The sequence below is a fragment of the Triturus cristatus genome, chromosome 7 (assembly GCF_964204655.1).
Source record: "Triturus cristatus chromosome 7, aTriCri1.1, whole genome shotgun sequence".
In the NCBI taxonomy this organism is placed as follows: Eukaryota; Metazoa; Chordata; class Amphibia; order Caudata; family Salamandridae; genus Triturus; species Triturus cristatus.
The window spans coordinates 1,558,288,795-1,558,311,649 of NC_140590.1; the positions used below are offsets into that span (position 1 = coordinate 1,558,288,795).

At 44.6% G+C, this 22,855-nt stretch overlaps 1 protein-coding gene across 2 annotated transcripts in view; it reads left to right on the plus strand.

The window, feature by feature from the left end:
* NCOA5 (nuclear receptor coactivator 5) overlaps positions 1 to 22,855 on the plus strand; it is an 81,311-nt gene that overhangs the window by 8,380 nt on the left and 50,076 nt on the right. Inside the window, exons 2-6 of one of the 2 annotated variants that reach the window (XM_085619357.1) lie at positions 12,811 to 12,994; positions 13,973 to 14,080; positions 15,567 to 15,633; positions 18,661 to 18,969; positions 22,181 to 22,284. In XM_085619357.1, the coding sequence (XP_085475483.1) occupies positions 12,835 to 12,994; positions 13,973 to 14,080; positions 15,567 to 15,633; positions 18,661 to 18,969; positions 22,181 to 22,284 (748 nt within the window). In that variant the 5' untranslated portion in view covers positions 12,811 to 12,834. The remainder of the gene's footprint in view (positions 1 to 12,810; positions 12,995 to 13,972; positions 14,081 to 15,566; positions 15,634 to 18,660; positions 18,970 to 22,180; positions 22,285 to 22,855) is intronic. The other variant, XM_085619358.1, reaches the window with a different exon arrangement.

The following is a 22,855-nucleotide window of genomic DNA, read 5'->3' on the forward strand; positions in this document are numbered from 1 at the left end:
TCATTTATCTGGATAAAATGACAGAAGCAGCAAACGTAGTCGGGCGGCGCACAATGCTTAGTACAGATTTCTTAGCAGGCGTGTTTTAATCACGCCGTTAATTACATCGGCCACACGCTTTTGCGAGACCCCAGTTTTTTTTCCCCCCATTCCTCTTAAAGCCCTGATCATATCCAACTGGGCACCCAAGCAATCACATCCTAGCTTCTGACCTTCTGCCTGTACCTACCCCCACCTTACCTGCCACGTGCCCAGCCCCAGTGCTGGCATGAGAGCCCCGGTGCTCAGCTTCACGCAGGTGGCCATGAATGCTGGGGGTCGCGAGACTGCTCTTCTGGAGATGACAGTCTGTCAAGACTGTGCTGAGAGTAGCGGTGTGCACCTGCCTCCTCTCAGCAAGGCGCGTATTTGAAGCGGACCGCATGCCTGCGGGCTTTAAGTTTCCGGATCACAGACTAGGGGGGAACAGCAGGGGCTAGTCTTTGAAGGGCCATGGTCTTGGTGTACTCAAGCCCGCTGGCAGTGTCAGGCGATGGAGGAGCACATCACACGAAATAAGAATTCTCCTCACTTTGCCTGCTCGGTGTCTTGTTCTTAATTTGGGCCATTTGCGCATAGAAAAATCACATCTTCCGAAACCGCAAGCCAGTCACGTGAGAACTGTCCTCGTCTGCCACCCTGTCCCATCCAAAAAAGAAACAAAATATACAGCGTGCTTGAAATGACACCCACTAATAAACTGCGCGACCTCGCACTGCACATCTCCTACAAGGAGTGAAAATGCCGGCGTGCAGAAGGGCAGTGTGGGCATGCGAACAGCAAACACACGGAAATTATTCTTGTCCGCAAGACTCCTCTATTCTGAGTTATGTGGCAGTTTAAGGGCAATCCTAATTAAAAACGCCACACATAATAGCCCGTTCAGCGCGCTGTGCAGAGAGAAGCGGAGCCATTCCATTTAAACTCTGGAAAAGACCCAGGGAGCAGTGGAGTGAGGAACCGAAGCCTGATTGTTGGGCCATGAGTGAAAGGCCTACTAATCCCCTCACACACAGGCAATTTCACCCATCTCCATCCTGGATCCGATGGTGCAGACTCAAGTCACGAGACACTCTTACTGCCTCTGGGCCAAACCCGGCGGGATCTAAATGCAGAGTGAGGTGCCAATGAAGCAAGAGCCACGCTCGCCAATGAAGTTAACAAGCAGCATGCGCTTGCCCACCCCTTGCGCACACCGGCTCCTTACGCATGCGCCGCTGCCATGTTTAGGTCAGGCAGCGATGCACAAGACCAACGAAAAGTCCGAACAGTGCGGACTAAAACTAGTTGGTGGCCGCTGCTTCTGGACTACACGGAAGTCAGTTGGACATCAACATCCACTGAAAACAAAGGTAAGAACAACACTAAGCCAATGGCAAGTGGCAGGAGAAATTACCGGCTGCTTGCCAAGGCGAGACCTAACAAGGGGCATTATCACATTTAAAGTGCCCATAACACCACAAAGTCAAACTTGCATTGACAGGTACTTGTAAAAGCAGGGCTACTTTTAAAATTGCCTCAGGCTCTCAGTATTGCACACATGCAAGTGCAACAAAGGCTGCTGGTCTCTAAACTGCCTGTCCCTATTATATACTAGGATCTTCTAGGTAGTCTTTATCCCCCTTGTCCTACTATCTACTAAGGACTTGTTGGGTAAGTCATGCCAGTTATAAGTGTACCTCAATGTGTGTTTTTGTGTTTAACATAGCACTGGGCCTGACTAGCAGAACCCAGGACAGTCCGCTACCACCATTTCCATTCAGCATGAACATGGGGGTGAACAGACCAGAAAGGGTGACTTTCTAACAGTGACAGTCGCCATACTGTACCGTTCCCAATTGAAGGGGTGCTCACTCCCAGCGCCAACCCGCCCCAATAATTGCGCAAGACACAAACACAAAAGAGAAGCTCTCCTATAGACACTTTAGGAAAAGATAGTCTAATAGAGACTTAAATTTAAACATGAAGTCCCAAGAGTCAGAAATAAGTTACATCAAATTCAAAACGATATATGTAGGCATCACAATAAAAGCATGTTTTGAAGATGGTAGTTTTTTATTCCTTTGCTTCAACTTTAATAGTAACGGGTAAGGACACAGCCAACGCGTTTCGTCCCAAAAAATTGGGTCTGTATTCAGTTTAATTTGCTTCGCATATTAAAACGTGGCCTCGTTAAGACATCACACTGTTTTTTTTCTGCTTTTGGTGCCTAATGATTCTATTTTTCTTGCACACAGTGGTATGTTTGTATTAATGTTTGTTTGCACCACAATGTTTTCTTTTGAAAGCTTTCAGAAATTGAAATGTGGAAACCAGTGATATGTATTTTAATGTTTGGTATATGGGTGTTTTTATCCTGTTTCTGTATTTGTTGGTCTAATGTGTAAATAATGTTTTCATTTTGTATTGTATGTGCTCCTACATTTTGTGTTTTTAACAGCCCTGAAGAAGTCCCAATTTTTCTGAACTAAACGTGTTAGCTGTGCCCTTCTCCTTTACTTTTAATGTTGAAGCCAATAAAGAACTGTTGTCTTCAAAACATGCTTGTATTATGTCTACATATATTGATTTGGATTTGATGCAACTCCGACTTCTGACTCTTACTTGGGATTTCATGTTTTAATTTGAGTCTCTAAAGGACGTTCTTTTTCCTAATGTGTCTATAAGAGTGCTTTTCTCTTTTGTTTGCATTTGTATGTATGTTGCTTTATAAGTAGACAGTTGCATCCAACAGGTGTTTCCCTGCTTATTATCCAAAGAGCATTATTGAGCCTTTGTATGTCTTTTAGATACATTCACAATACAATGAGCCTAACGTGTCAGTTGCAGCAGGGGCACGCAGCTTTAGGCTATATGGCTACCTATTTGAATGAGAAAGCCTGTACCATCAGCTGCGGATAATGGCCACCATTTGGGAATTTTGGCACTTGTGCATAGAATGATCTGTGGTTGTTGATATCAATATCTGAAATTGTTACTACATTTTAGGATTTCGAGACCTGATGGTCTGTCATTAAATCTTTCTAATGTGAATAGTATAAAGCCAATATAGCATCAGTTGATAATTGAGGGAAGACATGGGCATCTTTAATAGGAAACCCTTTAGTATGGGGAAATTGGGGTGGAGATAAGTGTATGAAGACTGGAACCAAATTGTGCGGGTTCGCTGATCAAGCGGTTAAGAAACTTAGGTATTGGTGCCCATCGTATAATTAAAGGCACGTAATACAATACGCTCTTTGGCAAATGTAAACCATCTATTCCACCACTTGTGCATCAGGCTCGACTGCCCCCAAAATGGTGTTTCTTAAGAGTGAAACCTAACACGTTCAGCTTCTTCCTTTTAAAAATGTTGTTCGCAGTTCGAAGTTTTGTTTTCCTTTGGTGGAGCTGGGCGCCTTTCTCCATTTTCTATAGTAAAACCGATTGTGTAAAATGTGAAATTCTGAACTATTCAGAAAATGCAGCTACACGTTTACACTAATTACAATAAAATATGCATCTCATTCTGCTCGTTACAGTAAAGTTCTAAATTGGCATTCAGTTTTGACATTGTGCCCTCACTAAATAACGCCTCTGGAACTCAGTCCTACTTAGATATCCTAGAATACATCCTTCTTGCCACCATAATTAAATTACTTGGAAGGTGTTTAAGGTTTTGTTTTCCAGCTGCCGATAGGCTACCTTACAGCCTCGGAACTGGTGGTTATTTATTGCACAATCAAATTTGTGACCCATTTAAATACATCCAGTCCATCAGTCAGCAGCAAAATGATGGTAAGGTAACCTTTTCTGTCAGTTGTGGCGTTGCTCGGTGACTTACAACTTTGATCCAGAAAATGTTTTGGTTAATACAGGTTATGGAGTTAGAATGGTGTGTATGACAAGTGCTGCAAATTCATATTTGAGAATCTCTGGTTGGGAACAATCCATGTTTCCATTGGCCTGGGTTGAGGTTACATCATTGATTGGCAGGTAAAAAAAAAAATGTAAGATCCTCTGGGTAAGAGGACTGGCAACGGAAAGGTATACCACATTGAGTATGCAACGAGTTTACCGCTTGTGTTGTAGATACATATGCTTTGCATCCTACCCCTTCCATTGATGTTTTGGGCATTCTGAAGTTTCTTTTCCTTCAAAGTCTTTGTTTCTGTCTCAGTCGTACATCAAATGACTTGGTTACTAAACAAGACACCCAAAATACACAAGTACAGACTGCACTCCATATCCTATTTGTTTTCACTATCGGTTTCAGAGGTATTTTACCAGTGCTGTTTTCAAGACCATGAAATAGAGAAGGCAGTTGAAGCATAGGTATTTGAGAGGCGTTTTCTTGCAATGTCTTGCCGTCTTTTTTCTGACAAGGCTCCAGGTGGTAAGGGTGGCTTGCAAGGCATTGAACGTGGGGAAACAACCAGTTTAAGTTTTAACTAAATTGATAACCACCACCATGTCTTTAATTCATTTAGCGGGATAAGGCCTCTCACCTTTACGGGGAGAGAGCTCCAGGAGAAGAACCCAAGGGGCATATTGTCAAGGACGGCGTTAACATTATCGCTGGTATAGCGGCAGAAAACTGCCGCTAAACCGGCGATAATGGGCTTGATGATATGCCCTGGAGAATTCCCATAGAAGCCCATGTTCACACCAGAACATGGGCTTCTATGAAAAGTCCATAGAGCATATTATCAAGCCCATTATCGCCGTGTGGCAGCAGTTTTCTGCCGCTAAACCGGCGATAATTTTTGTACTCTAGATGGACCCCGGTACTGATGGAGAGATTACCACTTGTCTTCCGTCTTAGTAGACCAGCAGTTCAACATATCCTGTAAATATATCTTTTGTTGAAACCATCTTTTCAGCCTGTAGGTGTTTGAGATGCTGGAAAAATATAAAGAAGGTAAACTGTAAAATAAGTGACTCCAAATTCAACTTTGCCGGTAGTATAATAGAACATTCTTATGTCACAGGCTAAATACAACGGCACCAATCGTGCCAACTACCTGGCAACAGCAGTTTAGACGAGCTCTGCAGGTAACTGGGCACACTTTCGGGGAAATGTTAGATCCAAGGCAAGCGACTCCACACCCTTGTTACTCTAAACCACACATCTCTAATACCTGTAGCTTATTCCACAAGTCTGGGGAGATTTACTCTGATCAGTGGATTTTCAATAATCTGCTAGTGTTACTAAAGAGTTTAAAGTTTAAACCGTTATTGCATTACCGCAGCTCCCAACCGTCCATTACCTCTACGTCCCTCGTCCCAGTCATCACTAATGAGGTATTCCACAAGACAGGAAACGCTTTTTAGGCTCCACCCACCCTCCCGTCGGGGGCTATAAGAACCTAGCCAACCAAAAGCACATCCTGTTGGTGGACCTGACTGGGACGCTGGGGTAGGTGCCGGGCACTTACCTGCTTCGAGTTCCTGTTGTCCTGTGGTGTCCTCCTCTGCTGGGCTTTGGGACCGCTGCTGGACCTCCGTGGGACTTCATTGTGTCGGGCTGCTGGGCTTCCTGGACTCTTCGGGTTCCTGGTTGCTGGTCCTGCTGTGCTGGCTTCCTGTGGTTCCTGCTCCTGCTGCTCCTTCACTCTCCTTGGAAGGTTTGGTTGTTTTCCCGCTTTCCTGCGAGGTTGGAGTGCCCGTATTGGGGTCCGGGTGCTCCCTGTTGTTTTTTGGTTCAGGCGGTGATTTCGCTAGAGGAGCGCCCGATTTGGGGTCCGGGCGCTCCGTGGGCTCCATTTCCGGGTTCTCTTTTCAGCTGCCTCGGGCGGGGCCTTTGTTGAGCGCCTGGTGTGCGGTCTGTGCGCTCAGGTGTTTGATTTACCGTCTTCCGTTGGAGCGCCCGGGATGGGGTCCGGGCGCTCTGTGCATTTCTTGGCCCGCCTTCCGTTGGAGCGCCCAGGATAGGGTCCGGGCGCTCCGTGTTCTGTTTTCTTTGGGGCACTCTGGTTGGGGGCCGAGTGCCCCCTCTTTCTGACGGCGGTGGTCGTGGCGCCTGGGTGGGCTCCGTTTGCGCTGCAGGGTGCTGTTCTGCCTTCGGCGGCCGCGCACTGACTTATTTTCAGTGATCCTGGCCACGCCCCCTTTTGCCTCACTTTCGAGTTCTGCTGGGGGGGGGGGGGGGGCGCGCTTTGTCTTTGTTCTTTATCTACATAAGGAGGGGGTTGGTCGTTACTCTGCTTCTCTGCTACCGTGTGGGTCTTGCTGGATTACTTGCTGTTTCTCTGCTCGCTGATGATTTTTATGGGGAAACATCATAGGAAGCGGAGGCATGTGTCTCCTGTGTCCTCTTCCCCTCCAGACAGTGGGGATCCTGCCCCTGCGGGGAAACGTCCCTGGTTGGATGAGGACCGGTTGAAGCGTCTGATTTTGGAGACTTTGTCTGACCTGTAGTCCTCCAAGAAATCTGCTGGAAGTCGTTCTGGTGGGGGTGCGGCCCTTTATTCTGACATTTCCTCTTCTGGGTCCTCTGACGCTTCTTTGGGTGCAGTGGATCTGAAGGAGAAGTATATCTCCAGGGAACTGTTGCCGGGCTTACTTTCTCATGTACGTGAGAACATGGGGTTTCCGGATGACGCTGTGGCTAGTACTTTGTCGGATGCTGTTCTGCCGCAGTTTCGGAAGCATGTTGCGACTTCACTTCCTATTCATCCGTTTGTGATGGGTGTGCTCTTGAATTGAGTGGAAGGACCCTGATCATATTATGTTGCCGCGCTTCATGTCGAAGCTTTACCCTTTGCAGGACATGGAGTTTTTTCCTGAGTCTGTGCATGTGGCCTCCCTTGTCGCTAGTTTGGTTGGTCGTCCTTCCATGGCTGATAACATTCTTTGCGGTGGAGTGGATAAGAAGATTGACTCTGCTTTACGCAAGTCCTATGCTGGTTCTCACCTGGCCATCCGTTCTGGTGTCTATGGTGCTTATGTCGCTCAATCTCTCTTGACTGACTTTAAGACTTTGTTGTCGACTATGCCGGAGGGTGGCTGCTGTCCGGATTCGATGGATCTCAGGTTGAATTCCTTTTGGATATTGCTTTAGATTCTGTGCGTGCTTCCGTGCTGTCTTGTGGTTCCTCTTATCGCTGCTCGTAGAAAGTTCAAGGGTTGGAATACTGATGCCGCCCAGAGGTCCATGGCTTTGCGTTTGCCCTTTACCGGCCCTCGTCTCTTTGGGGACGCTCTTGAAGATAGGCTGCATAAGGTGTTCAAGGAGCGCAAACATTCTTTTTCCTTCTGAAGGCAGCCTTCCCGTAAGGATTTTTCCTTTTCTCAGGCCAAGACCTTTCGCCAGCCTTCCAGGTTTCAGCAGTCCTCCTTTAAAGGTTCTCGTGGTGCTGATCGTAGTTTCCCTCGGAAGTTCCAGAAGAAGCCTCCTCGTGATGCTGGTCCTGGGCCGCAGCGTTCCTGACTATGCCTCTCCGGTCATGGGTCCCGCTGGAGTGGCGCCCGCTGTTGGTGGGAGATTGAGGTTGTTCCTTACAGCTTGGCGTCTGTCTACCTCCGATCAGTGGGTGCTGGATGTCCTGGACCGGGGGTATCTGATCAAGTTCCTGTCCCCTCCTCCTCCCTCAGGTGTGGTGCGGACTCCGACTCCCATGTGCTGCTCCCGTCGCCAGTCCTTGAGGGACGGTGTTCAGGCTCTGTTTTTGAAGGACTCGATTGTTCCCGTTCCCCAGTTGGAGTGGGGTCTGGGGACCTATTCGATTGTTTTCCTAGTTCCGAAAGTCACAGGAGGGTTTCGGATTGTCATCAATCTCCGGAGTCTGAACCTGTTTGTGAGGAAGATCCCGTTGAAGATGGAGACTTTGCAGCAGGTGGTTCCTCTGATTCAGGCCGGCTGGGTGTTTGCTACTCTGGATCACCAGGACGCCTAAGTTCATGTGCCGGTGGCTCGGGAGGATCAGATGTTTGCCTGGAGGGTCGTCATTGGCAGTTCTGTGTCCTTCCATTTGGTCTCCGGTCCGCTCCCCGTGTGTTCACCAAGGTGGTTGCTCCTTTGGTGGCCCTTCACCTCCAGGGGGTGTCGGTGTTCCCCTACCTGGACGATTGGCTGCTCCAGGCTCCTTCCCCGGCGGTCATGTCTCAGCACCTATCCATGACCATCCTTACGCTAGAAAGTCATGGGTTTCTGGTGAACTTTCCGAAGTGCCAGCTCCTTCCTGCTACTCGACTGCCTTTCATTGGGGCCGTCTTCGACTCTAGCCTGGGCATGGTGTTCCTGCCGGATTCACGGATTTGACGTCTTCAGTGCCTGTTGCGGAACTTGTTGTTCCCAGGCTGCAGCCCCCCTTCTTCCGTGGCTCGAGGTTCAGGGTCATATGGCCGCTATTGTCTTCACGGTGCCCTGGGCCAGGGTTCATCTTTGGCCTCTGCTGTGGCATGTTCAGCGTTGGGTGCCATTTCCGATTCGGGACTATGCTCAGTCTGTGCCGGTGTCGGCTCTCCAGTGGTGGCTGGATTCCGCAAATCTCTTGAAAGGGATGTGGATTCACCTGCCGCCTCCTTTGGTGTTGACAACGGATGCCAGTGCGTCCGGTTGGGGTCCACGCTGGGGCTGTGGTCTGTTCTGGCTCGTTGGCTACGGGTGGAGTCCCGCCGCTCGTCCAATTGGAGGGAACTGTCTGCTGTGGCCAGGGCTCTTCGTTTCTTCCACTCACGTCTGCTGTGGTGCAATGTCCTGGTGAGGTCTGACAACTCCGTGACTGTGGCTTACATCAACCACCAGGGCAGTACTCGCAGCCCTTCCTTGAATTTGGTGGCCTGTACAATTGCAGGTTGGGCGGAGTGTCATCTTCTAGCTCTCTCTGCTCAACATATCCGGGGGTGGACAATGTGGTGGCGGACGCGTTGAGTCGCAGGTTTCCATCTTCCCTCTCCCTGTGTATCTCACCCAGGGTGTTCCGGTTGATCTGTCGGAGGTTCGGGACTCCCCAGCTGTACTTGTTTGCCCCCCGGGCGGATGCTCAACTTCCCCTGTTTTGTTCTCTGACCCCGGAGTTGGGTGCTTGGGGGGGGGGGGGGGGGTGTGGAGTCGCTGCCTCTTCGGTGGCCCCCTTGGTTGCTGTGCGCCTTCCTTCCCTTTCCCCTGATTCCTGCCTTCTTGCTGAAGGTCCAGAGGGTGGGTGCCCGGGTGGTGGCGGTCTTGCCTCACTGGCCGCGGAGGTCCTGGTTCCCGTTGTTGTTGAGCCTGGCGGTGGGCCCTCCTTGGATTCTTCCACGTTATCCATCTCCCCTGAGGTCCCCCTCCGCTTCTGGTCCCTCTCACCTTGGAGGTTGAACGGTTGTCGCTTGGGGTCTGGGGTTTGCCTGATAACCTCATCACTGTGATGCAGGGGTTCCACTATGTCCTCCTACTCTAAGCATTGGGCTTCTTTCTCCTCCTGGTGTTCGGGGTTTGGTCTCTCTCCTGTCTTGTCCTATCGCTTCCATTCTGCAGTTTTTCTTGGATGGCTTTCAGAAGAAGTACACTTTATCTACTCTGAGGGGGCAGTGGGCTGCTTTCCGGGATCCTGATTCTCTTCCTTCGGATGGTTTGTTGGTTTCCCGTTTGTTTCGGAGTTTCTCTCTGTTCTCTCCTTCGCGCTCTCCGGTTCCTCCTTGGGATCTCTCTTTGGTCTTGGGTGCTCTGCAGTCTGCTCCTTTTGAGCCCTTGGAGTCGGTGGACCTTAAGTTCCTCTCTTTTAAGGTGGCGTTTTTGGTTGCTGTGACTTCTGCCCGGCGGTTGGGTGAACTCACTGCCTTACGTTGTTCTCCTCCCTTTATACGCTTCTTGGATGACGCGGTGGTCCTTTCTTTGGATCCTGGTTTTGTTCCCAAGATTAGTTCTCGTTTTTCTTGCTCTCAGGAGTTGATTCTTCCTTCTTTCTGTCCTTCTCCTTCTGAGTTGTTGCTTCACTCTTTGGATGTGCGGCGTGCTTTGTCCCTTTGTTGCCCGGTCTGCGGGGTTCTGTTCTTCGGACTCCATTTTTGTAACTTTTGGTTTGGCTTGTCGGGGTAAGGCTGCGTCTCGGCTTACTCTGGGTCGCTGGATCAAGTCTGTTATTTCTTTGGCTTATCAGGGCTCTGGTTTGCCTTGCCCTTCTGGTGTTCAGGCCCGTTCCACTAGGGGTGTTTCTGCTTCCTGGGCTGCTTTTCATGGGGTTTCCCTTGATATCTGTCTGGCTGGGACGTGGGCCTCTGAGTCTACTTTTGTGAGGCACTATCTCCTGAATTGTGCTCTGTCTGACCGGCCCAATTTTGATAGTGGTGTGTTGCGTGCTGTGGAGGTTGTTCCACCTCCCTGATTCTGTGTTTTTCAATAAAATTTATTTTGCTTCACACCTCTTTGTGTTCGGTCTCTGTTCTCTGTGTGGTTTACCAAAGGCCTGTTGCCGGGGGTGCTTTGGTATGCCTCCTTAGTGATGACTGGGGCGAGGGACGTAGAGGTAATGCTATGATTACTTACCGGTAATCCCCATTACTCTTAGTCCTACTCGTCCTCTACCCAGTCATACTTCCCGCCCTCCCTGATCAGGCCTTTGTTGCTTGGTATGTCAGGATGTGCTTTTGGTTGGCTAGGTTCTTGTAGCCCCTGATGGGAGGGTGGGTGGAGCCTAAAAAGCGTTTCCTGTTTTGTTTCCTGTCTTGTGGAATACCTCATTAGTGATGACTGGGTCGAGGACGAGTAAGACTAAGAGTAATGGGGATTACCGGTAAGTAATCCTAGCAATACGGGGAATAATACTCTTTCCCAAACGTGTAAACTCAAAAAAAAAAAATGCAACGTCTGACAGCAAGAGCAGTTTAAGCAGTAGAGTGGACATTTTGCAAACTATTGTAATCGTTATCATACTTGATTTGCAAGCCTCGTTTTAAGACTGACATTAAGTATCCTTCTATGCGTTACACGGGCCCAATTTTGACAGTAAATTGAATCGACAGCCAAATCTGCCCGTTTAAAAAAAAAAAAAAATGGACAACATGCATCCATTTGATGATGCGGATTATAAAGGTATTCTTAGAATTTTCCCACAAAAATACAACCCAGTACCATATTGGAACTTCAGAACATCTTTCGAACTATTGCACTTGTACATACTCGAAGTTGAAATGGAAGGTGATATAGATAGAATTCTAAGTGGTAGTAACATCACTGCGCAAAGTAGGTAAGATATTGGCATTCGGTTGAAGAACCACACTTGATAGTTTAAAGATTGCTTTTCTCCATTAAAAAAAAAAAAAACGCTTTTTGTTGCCCTTGCACAGCCCAGTTGAGCCAACGCAGTGTAAAGATAGTATTTCTGGGAGGTTAGATGCGTTCAGGTTTGTTTTTCAAAGATGAAGCTAACCCTTAAAAGAATAAGCCATGTCCGTATTTCACTGCCATGGGGAGCTACAGTGGTGCATTTAGGGAATATCCCATTTACTGACTCTCGTCCACAAGTTCACAAGATGATATGGTATATCCAGACATACCAGAAAAGAAGCACACGTCCGGCAGATGGTTTAAAAAACTTCATATTTAGCTCCTTTCTGGTATCCACATTAAAAAATATAATTTATAGATCGCGCACACTTAAGGGTTATTTGTTTTTAACCGTTCGTCTGCAGCTTCTGTTGGAGATTCACGTGACCCTCCCTGGGGCAAGACAAATAGTAAAGCTTGCACATTGAGGTCACTCACTTATTTCAAACACAAACCACTATTCCAGGGGGGGGGGGGGCAAGTAGCTATTCAGGGAACGTGTTCTCGAGTCACTCAAATGCTTGTCCCAAAAAGAACAAAGATAAACCATTTGGAATATTCCGAACCCAAAACCTTGTGGCTGTAGTCTGCTATTTCGTGTATCTACTACAACACAAGATGTATACTGAATTTTACAGGTGAGTAACGTTTTCCTTTAAAAACATGCGTTTGAAACTTTAAATAGTGGAGTAATCTACAGCTGAGTAACTCCCGATTAAACGTTAAATCGGCATTTCTGTTCACGTGAGATCTGAGATGAAGGGTGATTTGTTATGTTATGTTAAAAGCACTTTTATAGCGCACAGCTGCCCCAGCTAAGGGGCGTCCCGGCGCTTGGACAAGAAGGCCCAGCACAACAAAGCAGAAAAAGGGAAAGGCACGCACAAATCGGAATACTAGCATAAGGGAGGGTATGTTGTGTTAAAAGCACTTTTATAGCGCACAGCAGGTAAAGTTGTACTGCAATGCATAAATGTTAAACAGTCTTCGTTTTGCCTCTACGTTGTTTTAGGGGGAGTGGGGGGTTACTGTGAGTCTCACTTTTTAATGGGTCTTGTATCTTTTCCTCCGGATTTCACGTGGAAATCTTTCGCTAAGATTTCTACGAAAATACGGTTAATTGTCATATTTACAATGCGCTGTTTTACAAAAATTATATTTAGCACTACCGTGTGTGGTATTAATTGCTCAATGGTTCAGGTACGTTTAGGAACTAATTTGTGCTTTTTCAAAGCGATTTTTCAATAGGAAAGCCAATTTTCCTGCTGCGTCTTTTTCCCTTGGCTAAGGCCATCCTATGGCTTCAGCCCAACAAGTGCATAATATTGCGGGTTCCACTGTTGGATCAAACGTCTCGTTTACTCCTTGATTCATTATGCAGATACGACTTGCGCATGCGAATCAGTAACGCTTGGCTGATTGCTTTCTGGCGCTCAAAATCCGTGTTAATTGAGCCTGCAGTTGCGTTAACTTTCACTTAAATTTACCTGCGTTTCTTTATGCACATGAAATGATATACTTGGCCGTTTTTCTTTTTTGCGAAGTTACGTTTGGACCGGAACAGCATCATGGCTGCTGCAAGAAGCAAGGGGGCAGGTGGCCAGGACAAACTAATCAGCAATAAACCCAAGGATTTAGAAAGGAGGATTTTTGTCGGCAATTTGCCCACATTCCAAATGACTCCCCAAGAGTTGGAAGAAATGTTTTCCAAATATGGCAAGATCGTTGGTTAGTATTTAATTTTTATGTCTTTTATGAGCAAGAAGCAATATGACAATTGTTCTGCTTATAGATTAATCTTGTAAAGTTTGTTTTGCGTCACTTCAAATGAGGCACTTGGGGTCACTCACACCTTTTGACTTTGAATATGTAATGCAATTATCTTCCCCTTCCCTCATCTGAACACTTACTTTAATGCATGGGTAATGAACCACAGTCTTCAGGGCATTAAAAAATTGATTGGAAAGTATTTTACACAGTTTTTTGGATCCGTTTGCTACCACTAGCTCTGTGCGTTTTGACTTCAAGTCTATATTGATGGGTGGGGTTTTTTTTTTTTGCCAAGCAAATCTGTTTCCAGCTGGTCCACCTAAACGTCTCCAATACCTTTTCTTCCGTAGACACCCTGCTGTGGCCCAAATTCACTAGAGGACATATGTCAATTACTGTTTTCTTATTCCCGTTTATTATGGATTAAAAAGGTAATTTCACAAGGTGCCTCATTTGTAGCCAAGTGACTGAAAGACACCAAGAGGTGGTTAAAGACGCTGGCTTCTAACATCAAAAGAAGAAAACGTTTCTTTTTATTGACACAAAACAATTGATATTAAAACAATGTGTGCTAGAACTAGCAAATCACCTCTGTTTCTTCTATGTAGAGTTCGTTTTGCTAATTTCTCACCAGATACGTTTTGGTATTAACACACACAGGCTACATACAACACACGCTACAACGCACACGCTCTCACACTCTGCATTATCTAGCTCTTTCTTCCGACCTTGGCTGTAGACCAAATCCATGGTACACTACTGTGTTACGTAGTGGATCAAGCAGCTGTTTAAAGTGAGCTGCTTGTATGCTCACTTTAATGTGGGCCAGTTGGGATGAGCATAGTTCTCTGTGGTCCATTTTAGATTGTGACATGCCGGGTGGACAGTGCTGTCCTGGAGATGTAACTGTTCTTGCCCTGCTGTTACCTTTTCCAGCACACAACATGCTCCGTGGCTTTGGGTTCGTGCAGTTTGAACGTCCTGAAGATGCCCAGGCTGCCGTGGAGGGTGAGAATGGTCGTCAGTTAAAAGGGCATAAATTAGGTAAGGTTAACTTGTACAAACCCCGACTTGTGGCGCTGAAAACAATACAGCAGTCTGCGAACGCATGTTAATACTACCGTGGCCTTGTCCCACTTAGTGCAAGTTGTTTGCACTTGTGCGTTGCGCTTTTAACGGTTGGCAGATCTCGGTGGGATTTTCTTGTTTGATTTTCCAAAAAGAATTTTACAATTTTGGGTGGAGTTTTTGTTACTTGCAATGCTTTGCTTCTAGGATCATTTTTGCACATATTGAGTGTTTTCTTTGCTTGATAAACAATTTAATCGTCTGCTAATTGACGTTTTTGCCCCACCGGTATCATTTTTCTTTTTACCTATGCTTATTGTGTCCGCGGTTTTTCTTACTTCTGTACAGGAGGGAATACGTAAAATCTAGAAAGCGGTACCATCTCCTCTCATCTATCACAAATGTTGTAGCCCCCGAACATGAAATACATTATTAAATTATATTTTCTACTTCGCGGATGCCCATATTTGCAAATTTTCACAAACTATGAAATCCATACCTATTTTTTTTTAGGAAATTCTTATGTATACAAATGAAACTGCCACTTGCAATAAAACTTATCTTCCAGTAGGACGCCCGAGGTAGTTTGTACATTACTTAATTGTACACTAGTTGCATGTTGTGCCCCTGACCATACACCATGTAGAATTCAGTGCAGGTAGGCCTTCCTGTCCTCTTATCTGCTACTGTCTTCATGGCTGCATTGATGCTTGTTGTGGGTCCTTGGTGACCGTTTCCTTAATACCCGTTTTGCAATGCCTGCAGACAGAGCAGGTCTCTAGAAAGGTACTGAAAATCCCTGCTAAAAAAAAATAGGTGGTGCCCGGAGTGATACGTTTTTATCGGCTTTTTCTCGGCTGACGACTTGAGGCTTCCCTCGGTTTTCTGCTGACTTATGTAACTAGATTCAATTCGGATCACCCCCGACACCTTTTTAATTTTTTTTCTTTCTCTACAGCGCTTTTTGTCAGTTACACTCGTGGTAAGGGGTGCCCAATAAAAGTTTCTGCTTTTGGGTATCATTCCTTTTGCGTTCCGTGGCTTTAAAGCTTAGAAGAACAGGCTCATTGCATGTGTAGGAACCCGTGGGTGAAACTTCCTTCACCCGTATACTACATCTAGGATAGTGTTTTTTGAATGGTGGTTCTTTTACCGCTTTGTGCATTGCTCTGTAACCTGCCCGACCCCCCCTCACAAAAAAGAGCTATTGTGGAAGGATGTCTGCCTGCTGTGATTTCCGAAAACGGAATAAGATTCTTCTGAAGAAACATATCTAAGGATGTTTTTATTTTCTAAGTAGTAGAATTAAAACTATAAGTCAGCCATGCGTGAGTGTGTTTCTTTGCCTCTTGCGTTTTATTTGTTCCATTCTTTAAAGTCTGTTTTCCCAATGATGTTTTTACAATCTTGTTTTATTTCCGTAGCATTGAATTGAATTGGATGGGTTGATTGTTCTTTTCAGATGTTAATATGGCAGCAGAAAGAAGAAATGCGAATAAGACTCCTGCCAGGTCCAGCCCACCGCGAAGGTAAAGTACCGTGAAGCATTGAGTCGCCGCCGGACTTTGGCATACCAGCCTACCTAGCCATGACTACAGAACGTTTCCCACGTCCCCAATCCACCTGACAGTAGCTATTGGGATTCCTAGAGGGATGAAAGGATTTACAGACGGATGGTTGGTTAAAATCTCCTGACTAAAAAAAACCGTGTTCAGATGTTACTCCATTTCCCTCGTCTGTTTTTTATCCCTGTTAAGCAGTCCGTATCGGCAAAATATTGACGGAGAAACGCTGGAAGCTGATCACTTAACGCTTTGGATTCTAACCGCCTTGTCAATTGCATATCCAGTAGGGATCTGAATTATTTCCGTATTTTGAAAAATCTTTCCTGCATTCGTGTTTAACCACAGTGCGAATCACATTTCACCTTCGACACGCACCTACCTACTAGATTTTAAATACCTCGGTCGTCTTCCAAATGCTGTCATCATTTGAACATTCATTTCAGAGGTTATCTTTACAATAAAATGGTGTCAGTAATGACTGTGCAAGATTCGCAGTTTATATAGGAAACCTGTATGTATCTGAGCATTGTGTTTTTAGCTGTTTTTGTTTTTACCAGCATCCTTCTAGGCCACATGACTTGTCCCAAATGGATGCAGTTTGCCAAAGCTGGTGTTCTTTAACAATAAGCAATTTTTCAGGATATCCCCACATTGCGCGAACCACGCCATGCACTCACGTTTCCTCCCGTCATTTTTAATCTTCTCCTTTTGGAATTGTAACTCCGCCCCAAAAAGTTTTGGGGTACTATTTATTTCTGAATTTGGACGCATCTAGTGGACTACAACGCTCGACTGCTGTCCCGTATCTATTTACGTGCTTCTTTTGTTCCTACCAAACGGCCCTTTTTTACATTTATTATTTAAGCTAAAAAAACAAACCTCTTAAATTATGAACACAGTACACAGCACTTTCATAATCTTGTCCGGCGTTGGTCACGATCAAACTACACTTAAACCATTGGGTACCACGAGATATCGCCGTCGGCTCACATTTTTTCTCTCCACATTTTCAGTCTACATCAAACAAAGTGACTTAGTCAAACTTCCATTATGGAAGCTTGGCTGCATACTGCAATTTATTGGATAATCTGTTCTGGTTTGGGCTGCATACTGTCTATTTTTGTAGATCTATAGTTTAGAAACAATTACAATCGTCGGGTCAAGTTCGCGCTATATAAAACTCCGTAAAATAAAAATAAAATTACATGGTATACATTTTCGGTCAAACTATTGTCCTAATTGACTGACCGTTTAGAAATGGCATGCTGTACTTTAATAAGTACATTCCACTAACTCTTTCCCACCTGTAATTTAAGGTGTACGATTTGCTTGTGCGAATGTACTGCAGTGCATACCTTTTAAAGATTGACCTGCAGTCTGTTTGTTTTTTTAGATCCGAGGATGTTGTAGGAATTATGAGCTGCGCTGACCAGCTATGAACGTACACTAATTTATGCATGCCCCTAGGTCAATTCACTGCATTGGCCCTTTGATTTGTAGTAGAAAATGATGCGCTGCGATATTCTGCATCGATTCTTTAACTTGTTAGGCCTGGGATAGGATTACAGCGTGCAGTAATCCTCTGCATCGGGCCTCATTTAAACATTGCAATACTGTTTCAGTTAGAGGTCAGTGATTGCTGTGGTACAAGTGGCAAGGTACGCTTTTAATTTCCCAGCTGCAAGCCTCTGATAGCAGATGCGAGTTTGAGGTAAGGGCTTAATGTTCCCGTCTTCTAGTGTATTCTAGATGTTTTTATAGTTGCATGACTCCATACTCGAGGTTATTGTGGAGTTTTGATTTAAAAGTACAAGACTTAAAACCTGATGAAATGCGTCTATTAAGTGACCTGCTGCAGTCCTCCCACAATCGTTGATATGATTTTAAGAACAATGATCACATGCCCCTTGGCTGTGTTTTTTTTTTTTTCTCTTCACATGACCTACTATCTTTGTCCGATTGTAGATATCGGTTACGAAGAGGGCCTTGTGTCATCACAGAACTGTGATAATGAAATGAATCTCGGTTGCTGCATTTACCTCCCATTACCACGTTATTAGATACTTGACTAAAAGCAGTCGAATCTTCCACGTGACCTCAATTACCTTCTGGGATCCCTGCGATTTAGGGTGAGGGCCTGTTCCAATGTTCTGGACCCGTGGTTTGCTGATAGGATTAATGTACTGAAATGATGACTAAGCCACGTTTTATGGCAACCCCGTTAAAATAATGAGTTCAGTCTTCAGGTTGAAATCTAGATCCGATGTTCTGGGCAAGTTAAGTACTTGTGTGTGCCTACATACACCTACACATCTTGATGTGCCTGTCAGGTCTTGGTCATGTGTGAACATGCAGCATGAGTTACCTTGGGCAGGTCTGTTATTGAATATTGGGTGTACAATTGCTCCACTGATTTTCAAAACTGTTAATGCTCGTGAATCCTACATTCTTGCTCTTGTAGACTGGGTATTCCGTGAACCCAGAACTGTTAATCAGCTTCGTCATGTTGAGTGCCCTGAAATTAATGTTCTCCTGGGTTGTGCTTTCACTTTTTTTGTGTGGCTTGGGGAGTACTTTGGCTTTTATCCACTCTTTTCATTTATGCTCTGACTTGTAAGCACTGAATGGATCAAGACCTCATTCTAACAATACATTTGAACCACATAATTGACAAATGTGGCCTTAGAATATATCTAGAGTTTGTTTTGTTGCAAAAATCTCAACTACCATGACTGTCCCCGGTTTTATTTACACTTGATTTTTCCTGTTTTATTTTTCTTTATGAACGACAATTAAGTTTTCTAATGGCTGTTATGAGCTGTATGTTAGGCCATCGTTTCAGCCGTTTGGGATGTTCCTGCCATTTTAAATCTTTTGTCTGGCAGGAAAGGTAGGTTTCACTTGGATGTCTGTGCCAGTAAAAGTAGTAATTGTCTTCCCTTATTTAATGTTCCTTTTTTTTCTTCTTTTCTTTTTTGGGTGCTTACTCAGAGCTCCAAATGCGTTTGGAGATGGCCGTGATGATAGACGGGATCGATCACCTCTACGTACCAGCCCAAGAAGAGATGCTAGAGATATTCGTGGTGGTAGAGAGTTGCGAGACCTCCATGATCCTAGAGATGGCCGAGACCTTCGGGATCCCAGAGACCTAATTGACCATAGAGATATAAGAGACATGAGGAGCCTGCAGAGTCTTAGGAACCCTCTTGATATGCGTGACCTACGTGTCCCTCACGAGCTGAGAGACCCACTTTTTGATAGATTTCGGGATCTGAGAGTGCCACAGGACCCCCTTTTCAGGTATGGTTATATATACTGTGTTTGTGGGAGCTACATTGAAACCCAAACATCCCGATCTTAGTGCGACTGAGCATATTGTGCACTTACATTTCAATCACTCAGTCCTAGCTTCTTTGCTTAAATGTTAAGGTCTACCAGTTTTGTGATGTGTTGCAGAAGGACAATTTGCTGAAATGAATTTCAACTTTTTTGGGTATTTGCTGTATTTAAAAGCTTGCATATGTTGTGACGAGGGTGCACACAACTGTAAAAATCAAATGGTGACGAATGTTCTACCAAAGTTCGACATTTTGTAAATCCGAAGTACCATAGATATTGTATTCTCTCATGATTACTTTGCCAATCTCCTATTGGTGCAGCGATATTTTGCAGAAGGCCACTGTAATGGATTTTGTGAGCAGTGCTGGGTGTTTGAGCCATAATGTAGACTGGCAACTGTGTTCTTGAATGTACAAGTTGGCTAGTGTTTGGTGTACTTTGGTATCTTCAAAGGCATATTGAATTTTTTTCCAGATCTGATGTGCACATTTCAATTTATCTGTAGGGTGAGTACAGTGTAGCAAGTTTATATTTAAAAAAAAAAAAAATCTTAATGTAGTTTTAACCCCTACTAAACAAAAAGGCTGTGTGTGGGGCTAGATCAAAAGCAAACAAAGGACAATGCATCTTAAGGTAGTTTGCATTCTTGTCCTGGATTGGCTCATACAGTTAGTTTCTTTTGAAAACCTCCCAGTGATTCCCTTACTAATGAGCTACTATCTAGGACTTGTTAAAAGTTTAGAAAGGATCTCAAACTAGATTCTTCCAGGTTTTTTTAAATTTTTTTTTATTCTGACACTCGTTTCTTCAGCTTCCCCTAGAGGGTATTTCCAAAACCAATAAGTAAAAATAAAAATGTTGAGCCTCATCACAGTAATTTCTCAAGTGATCATAAATGCGAGTCTCCAATCCAGAGGAGGCAAGGAGGACAGACTGGAGATGTCTCAATGCGCAAACTCCTACTTTGTTACTGACTGGCGGGTTTGATCTCCTGCTTCAGGTTCTGTTTCTCCTAGAATGTTCAGGACCGTATCACTTTACATGAGCTATGAAACATACATGAAAGTAAAAATAATATGCAGACAAAGCCATGTCCGTAAACGCGTCCTCTTGTGACAATCCTAATATCACAGCCTTGTCCAGTAGTTAGATATATTACTTGGCCCTTAAAACCTATAATGGACACTCTCGTTCTGTTTTCTGTACAGTCTTTTAACAAAGTGTTTAGAAAAGAAGTGAAGTTCTGTTGAGTAAGATTCCACGTTACTGACACTCCACTGACACATTTTCTTGACACAGCTGCTGTGAACTTCTTTTCCAGTGCTTCTGGCTCAATTTGTTCTACCCCTCTAGGAGGAAAGCAGGAGTGAGTACTGTACTGAGTGGGTTTGAAAAAAATGTTTTCGAAGAGTAGTAGGGTAAGGCAAGGAAGGTCATGTTTTATCCTCCCCTTTCATCGAATCTCCTCCCACACTTGAAGAAATCTACTCTAGGCCCTATGACTTCTGCAGTCACCGACCCATCACTTACCAACTCTTCCTGGCTGTTTCCCTCACAGGTTCTCCTCCTTCCTTTCCAGCCAAAACCAATTTGTTCACATAGGCCCATCCAGTCTCTAATCTTCAACCTCTATTGAAACCCTTGGGGGCTCTAATCACAGATAACAGCTTCAAAACTCACCAATAGCCAAAAAGAAACCACTCTACTTGAAAGTCTTCTGCTCCAATACATGGAACACCTCAAACACTGCCTCGCCTCCTTTAGACCTGAAAGTCCAGCACACCTGGCTCATGAACTTTAACTTCTTGGAACCCCTTCTTTTATTGAATGCCATGACACTTAAATTCACACTGCACACCAGTCTCGCCCTCAAACACATTGGCAAAGGCAAAAACCTAAAAACATAGCTTCATTCTAGTTCAGTTTCTTTTTTAAGAAGGTGAAGTAGTTTATTTCTGACAGCGACTTCAGAACTGAAGTTACGCTGTCTTCCTCACACCTGTATTGTGGTAATGCCCTGCCCTATGACCTCCCAGACTCCTCATAGGTCCGCCTCAAGGGAATCCTACATGCTGATGCTCGGTACATCCTGGGCTTGAAGAGATGTTCACATCAACCCCCTTCATTGACTCCCTTTACCATCCTGCACCATCTTCAAAACTAGCCTAGTCATTTGCAAGGTCATCACGACCTACAACCCTGCTGATCTTGCAGACAAGCTCACAACTTCTGGTGGATTGCTCTGCACACGTTTAGTCTGGATACCATCAGGCTGGACACTAAGTGTAAACATGAATGGTAGAGCTCCCTTTTGTGGTAGGCACTACTATAGCCTCTAAATCGGGGCATATAACCCAGTGAAAGCACAAGCAGACATCTATATGGCCGTTAATGCCTAATTATGCTGTTGGGATTACTCGTTTGAGATTAAAGCTGCTCGCTGAATTGCTTTGGCATCAGTAGCTATGGACTCAAAGCAGTTAAAGTCAAACGAAAAACACTGCAAGGATGGTGGTGGCGTTGCTTTTGTTTTAACCGGTATTTCTCAATGCAATAAATTCAGAAAGGTTATAAGCCATTGTGGCTAATATACAGGACATACAAATCTTTTCTACGGTCTTTGTGAAGGAACATAGAACCTTTGAAGTCAAATCCTTATGGCTTAGTTACGATCAGTTTATCTTTCACTTTGAAAATAATGGGCAAAATTTGCAAAAGTCTATGAACTGGTTAATAGTTATTTCTAAAGCGTTGTTTAGGCATGTTTGCTGCAAGTTTACCTCCTCTAAAGGAGTACTGTTTTAGTTTTGCATATAACATTTGCAGTGACCTTCTTCAGTGGTGGCTGTCGTTGACACTAATAAACCGGTTGCTTAGCAAAAAACATAGCTTGAAAACAAATTTTTCGTTGTGGATCTATTTACCTTTTTTGAAAAGCCAATTTGTACTTATGTTGGTGGAAACAAAACAAATGCCTAATTTGTGTTTTTACATGCGCAACCTACTGCTGCGTAAGATTGAAATGTGGTTTAAACACTGGTGATTGTGTGATTCACAAAGTTGGTTGAAGTTGCTATTAATATATAAATTTTTTTTGCACAATGAGCAGTTTACCTAACCTGTGAATTTTGTCGTCCCAAGTCCATCAGTATGTCCATATTTTGTTTTCCAGGCGTGATGAGGTTTTGGATAGATTAATGCGTTATGAAGATTTGTATCGGAGGAAGGAAGATCCTTTCATGGACCGATTTCGAGATCTGCCATTAAGTGCAGAAGGTTGGTATCCTCCTTGTAGGAATGGTCTCTGGTGTAATGTTCGGAACAGATACCGACAGAACGTCCAAGCATGGTGTTGTAGTGTGAAGCTATTGTTTTGTCAATAGCACTTCCAAGGGGTACGTACGGCTGCTAAACCGCTACGTTTGAGAAATAAGAATATGGAATTATCACACACTACTTTTTTTCCTTTTAATAAACCAGTTTTCATTCGGTTGCCTAATGCTTACTTTTGGGATGGATCCTTTATGTCCTTGTTCTTGTGAGGGATTTACCGTTGGATCTTACAAATATTTCTGCCGTGCATGAGATTGGCTGTGATTCTGAAATATTAGCAAATTCAGTCGTTAAGACATCCCTCCCCTCATTCCCTCACAATACCCCTCATGCCTTATTACAGTAGGCCTTTTGGCCTTAACTTGATTTATGGTGCTCTTTTATAATATTTAACGGTCTCATCCGTTGCCCTAATTATTTTTTTCATGTGTGGTTTTTGGCCTGATTTTAATGATGCAAATACAACTAGAAGGCAGAAATTACACAAAGACAAGCTGGGTCATATGAAACCGTA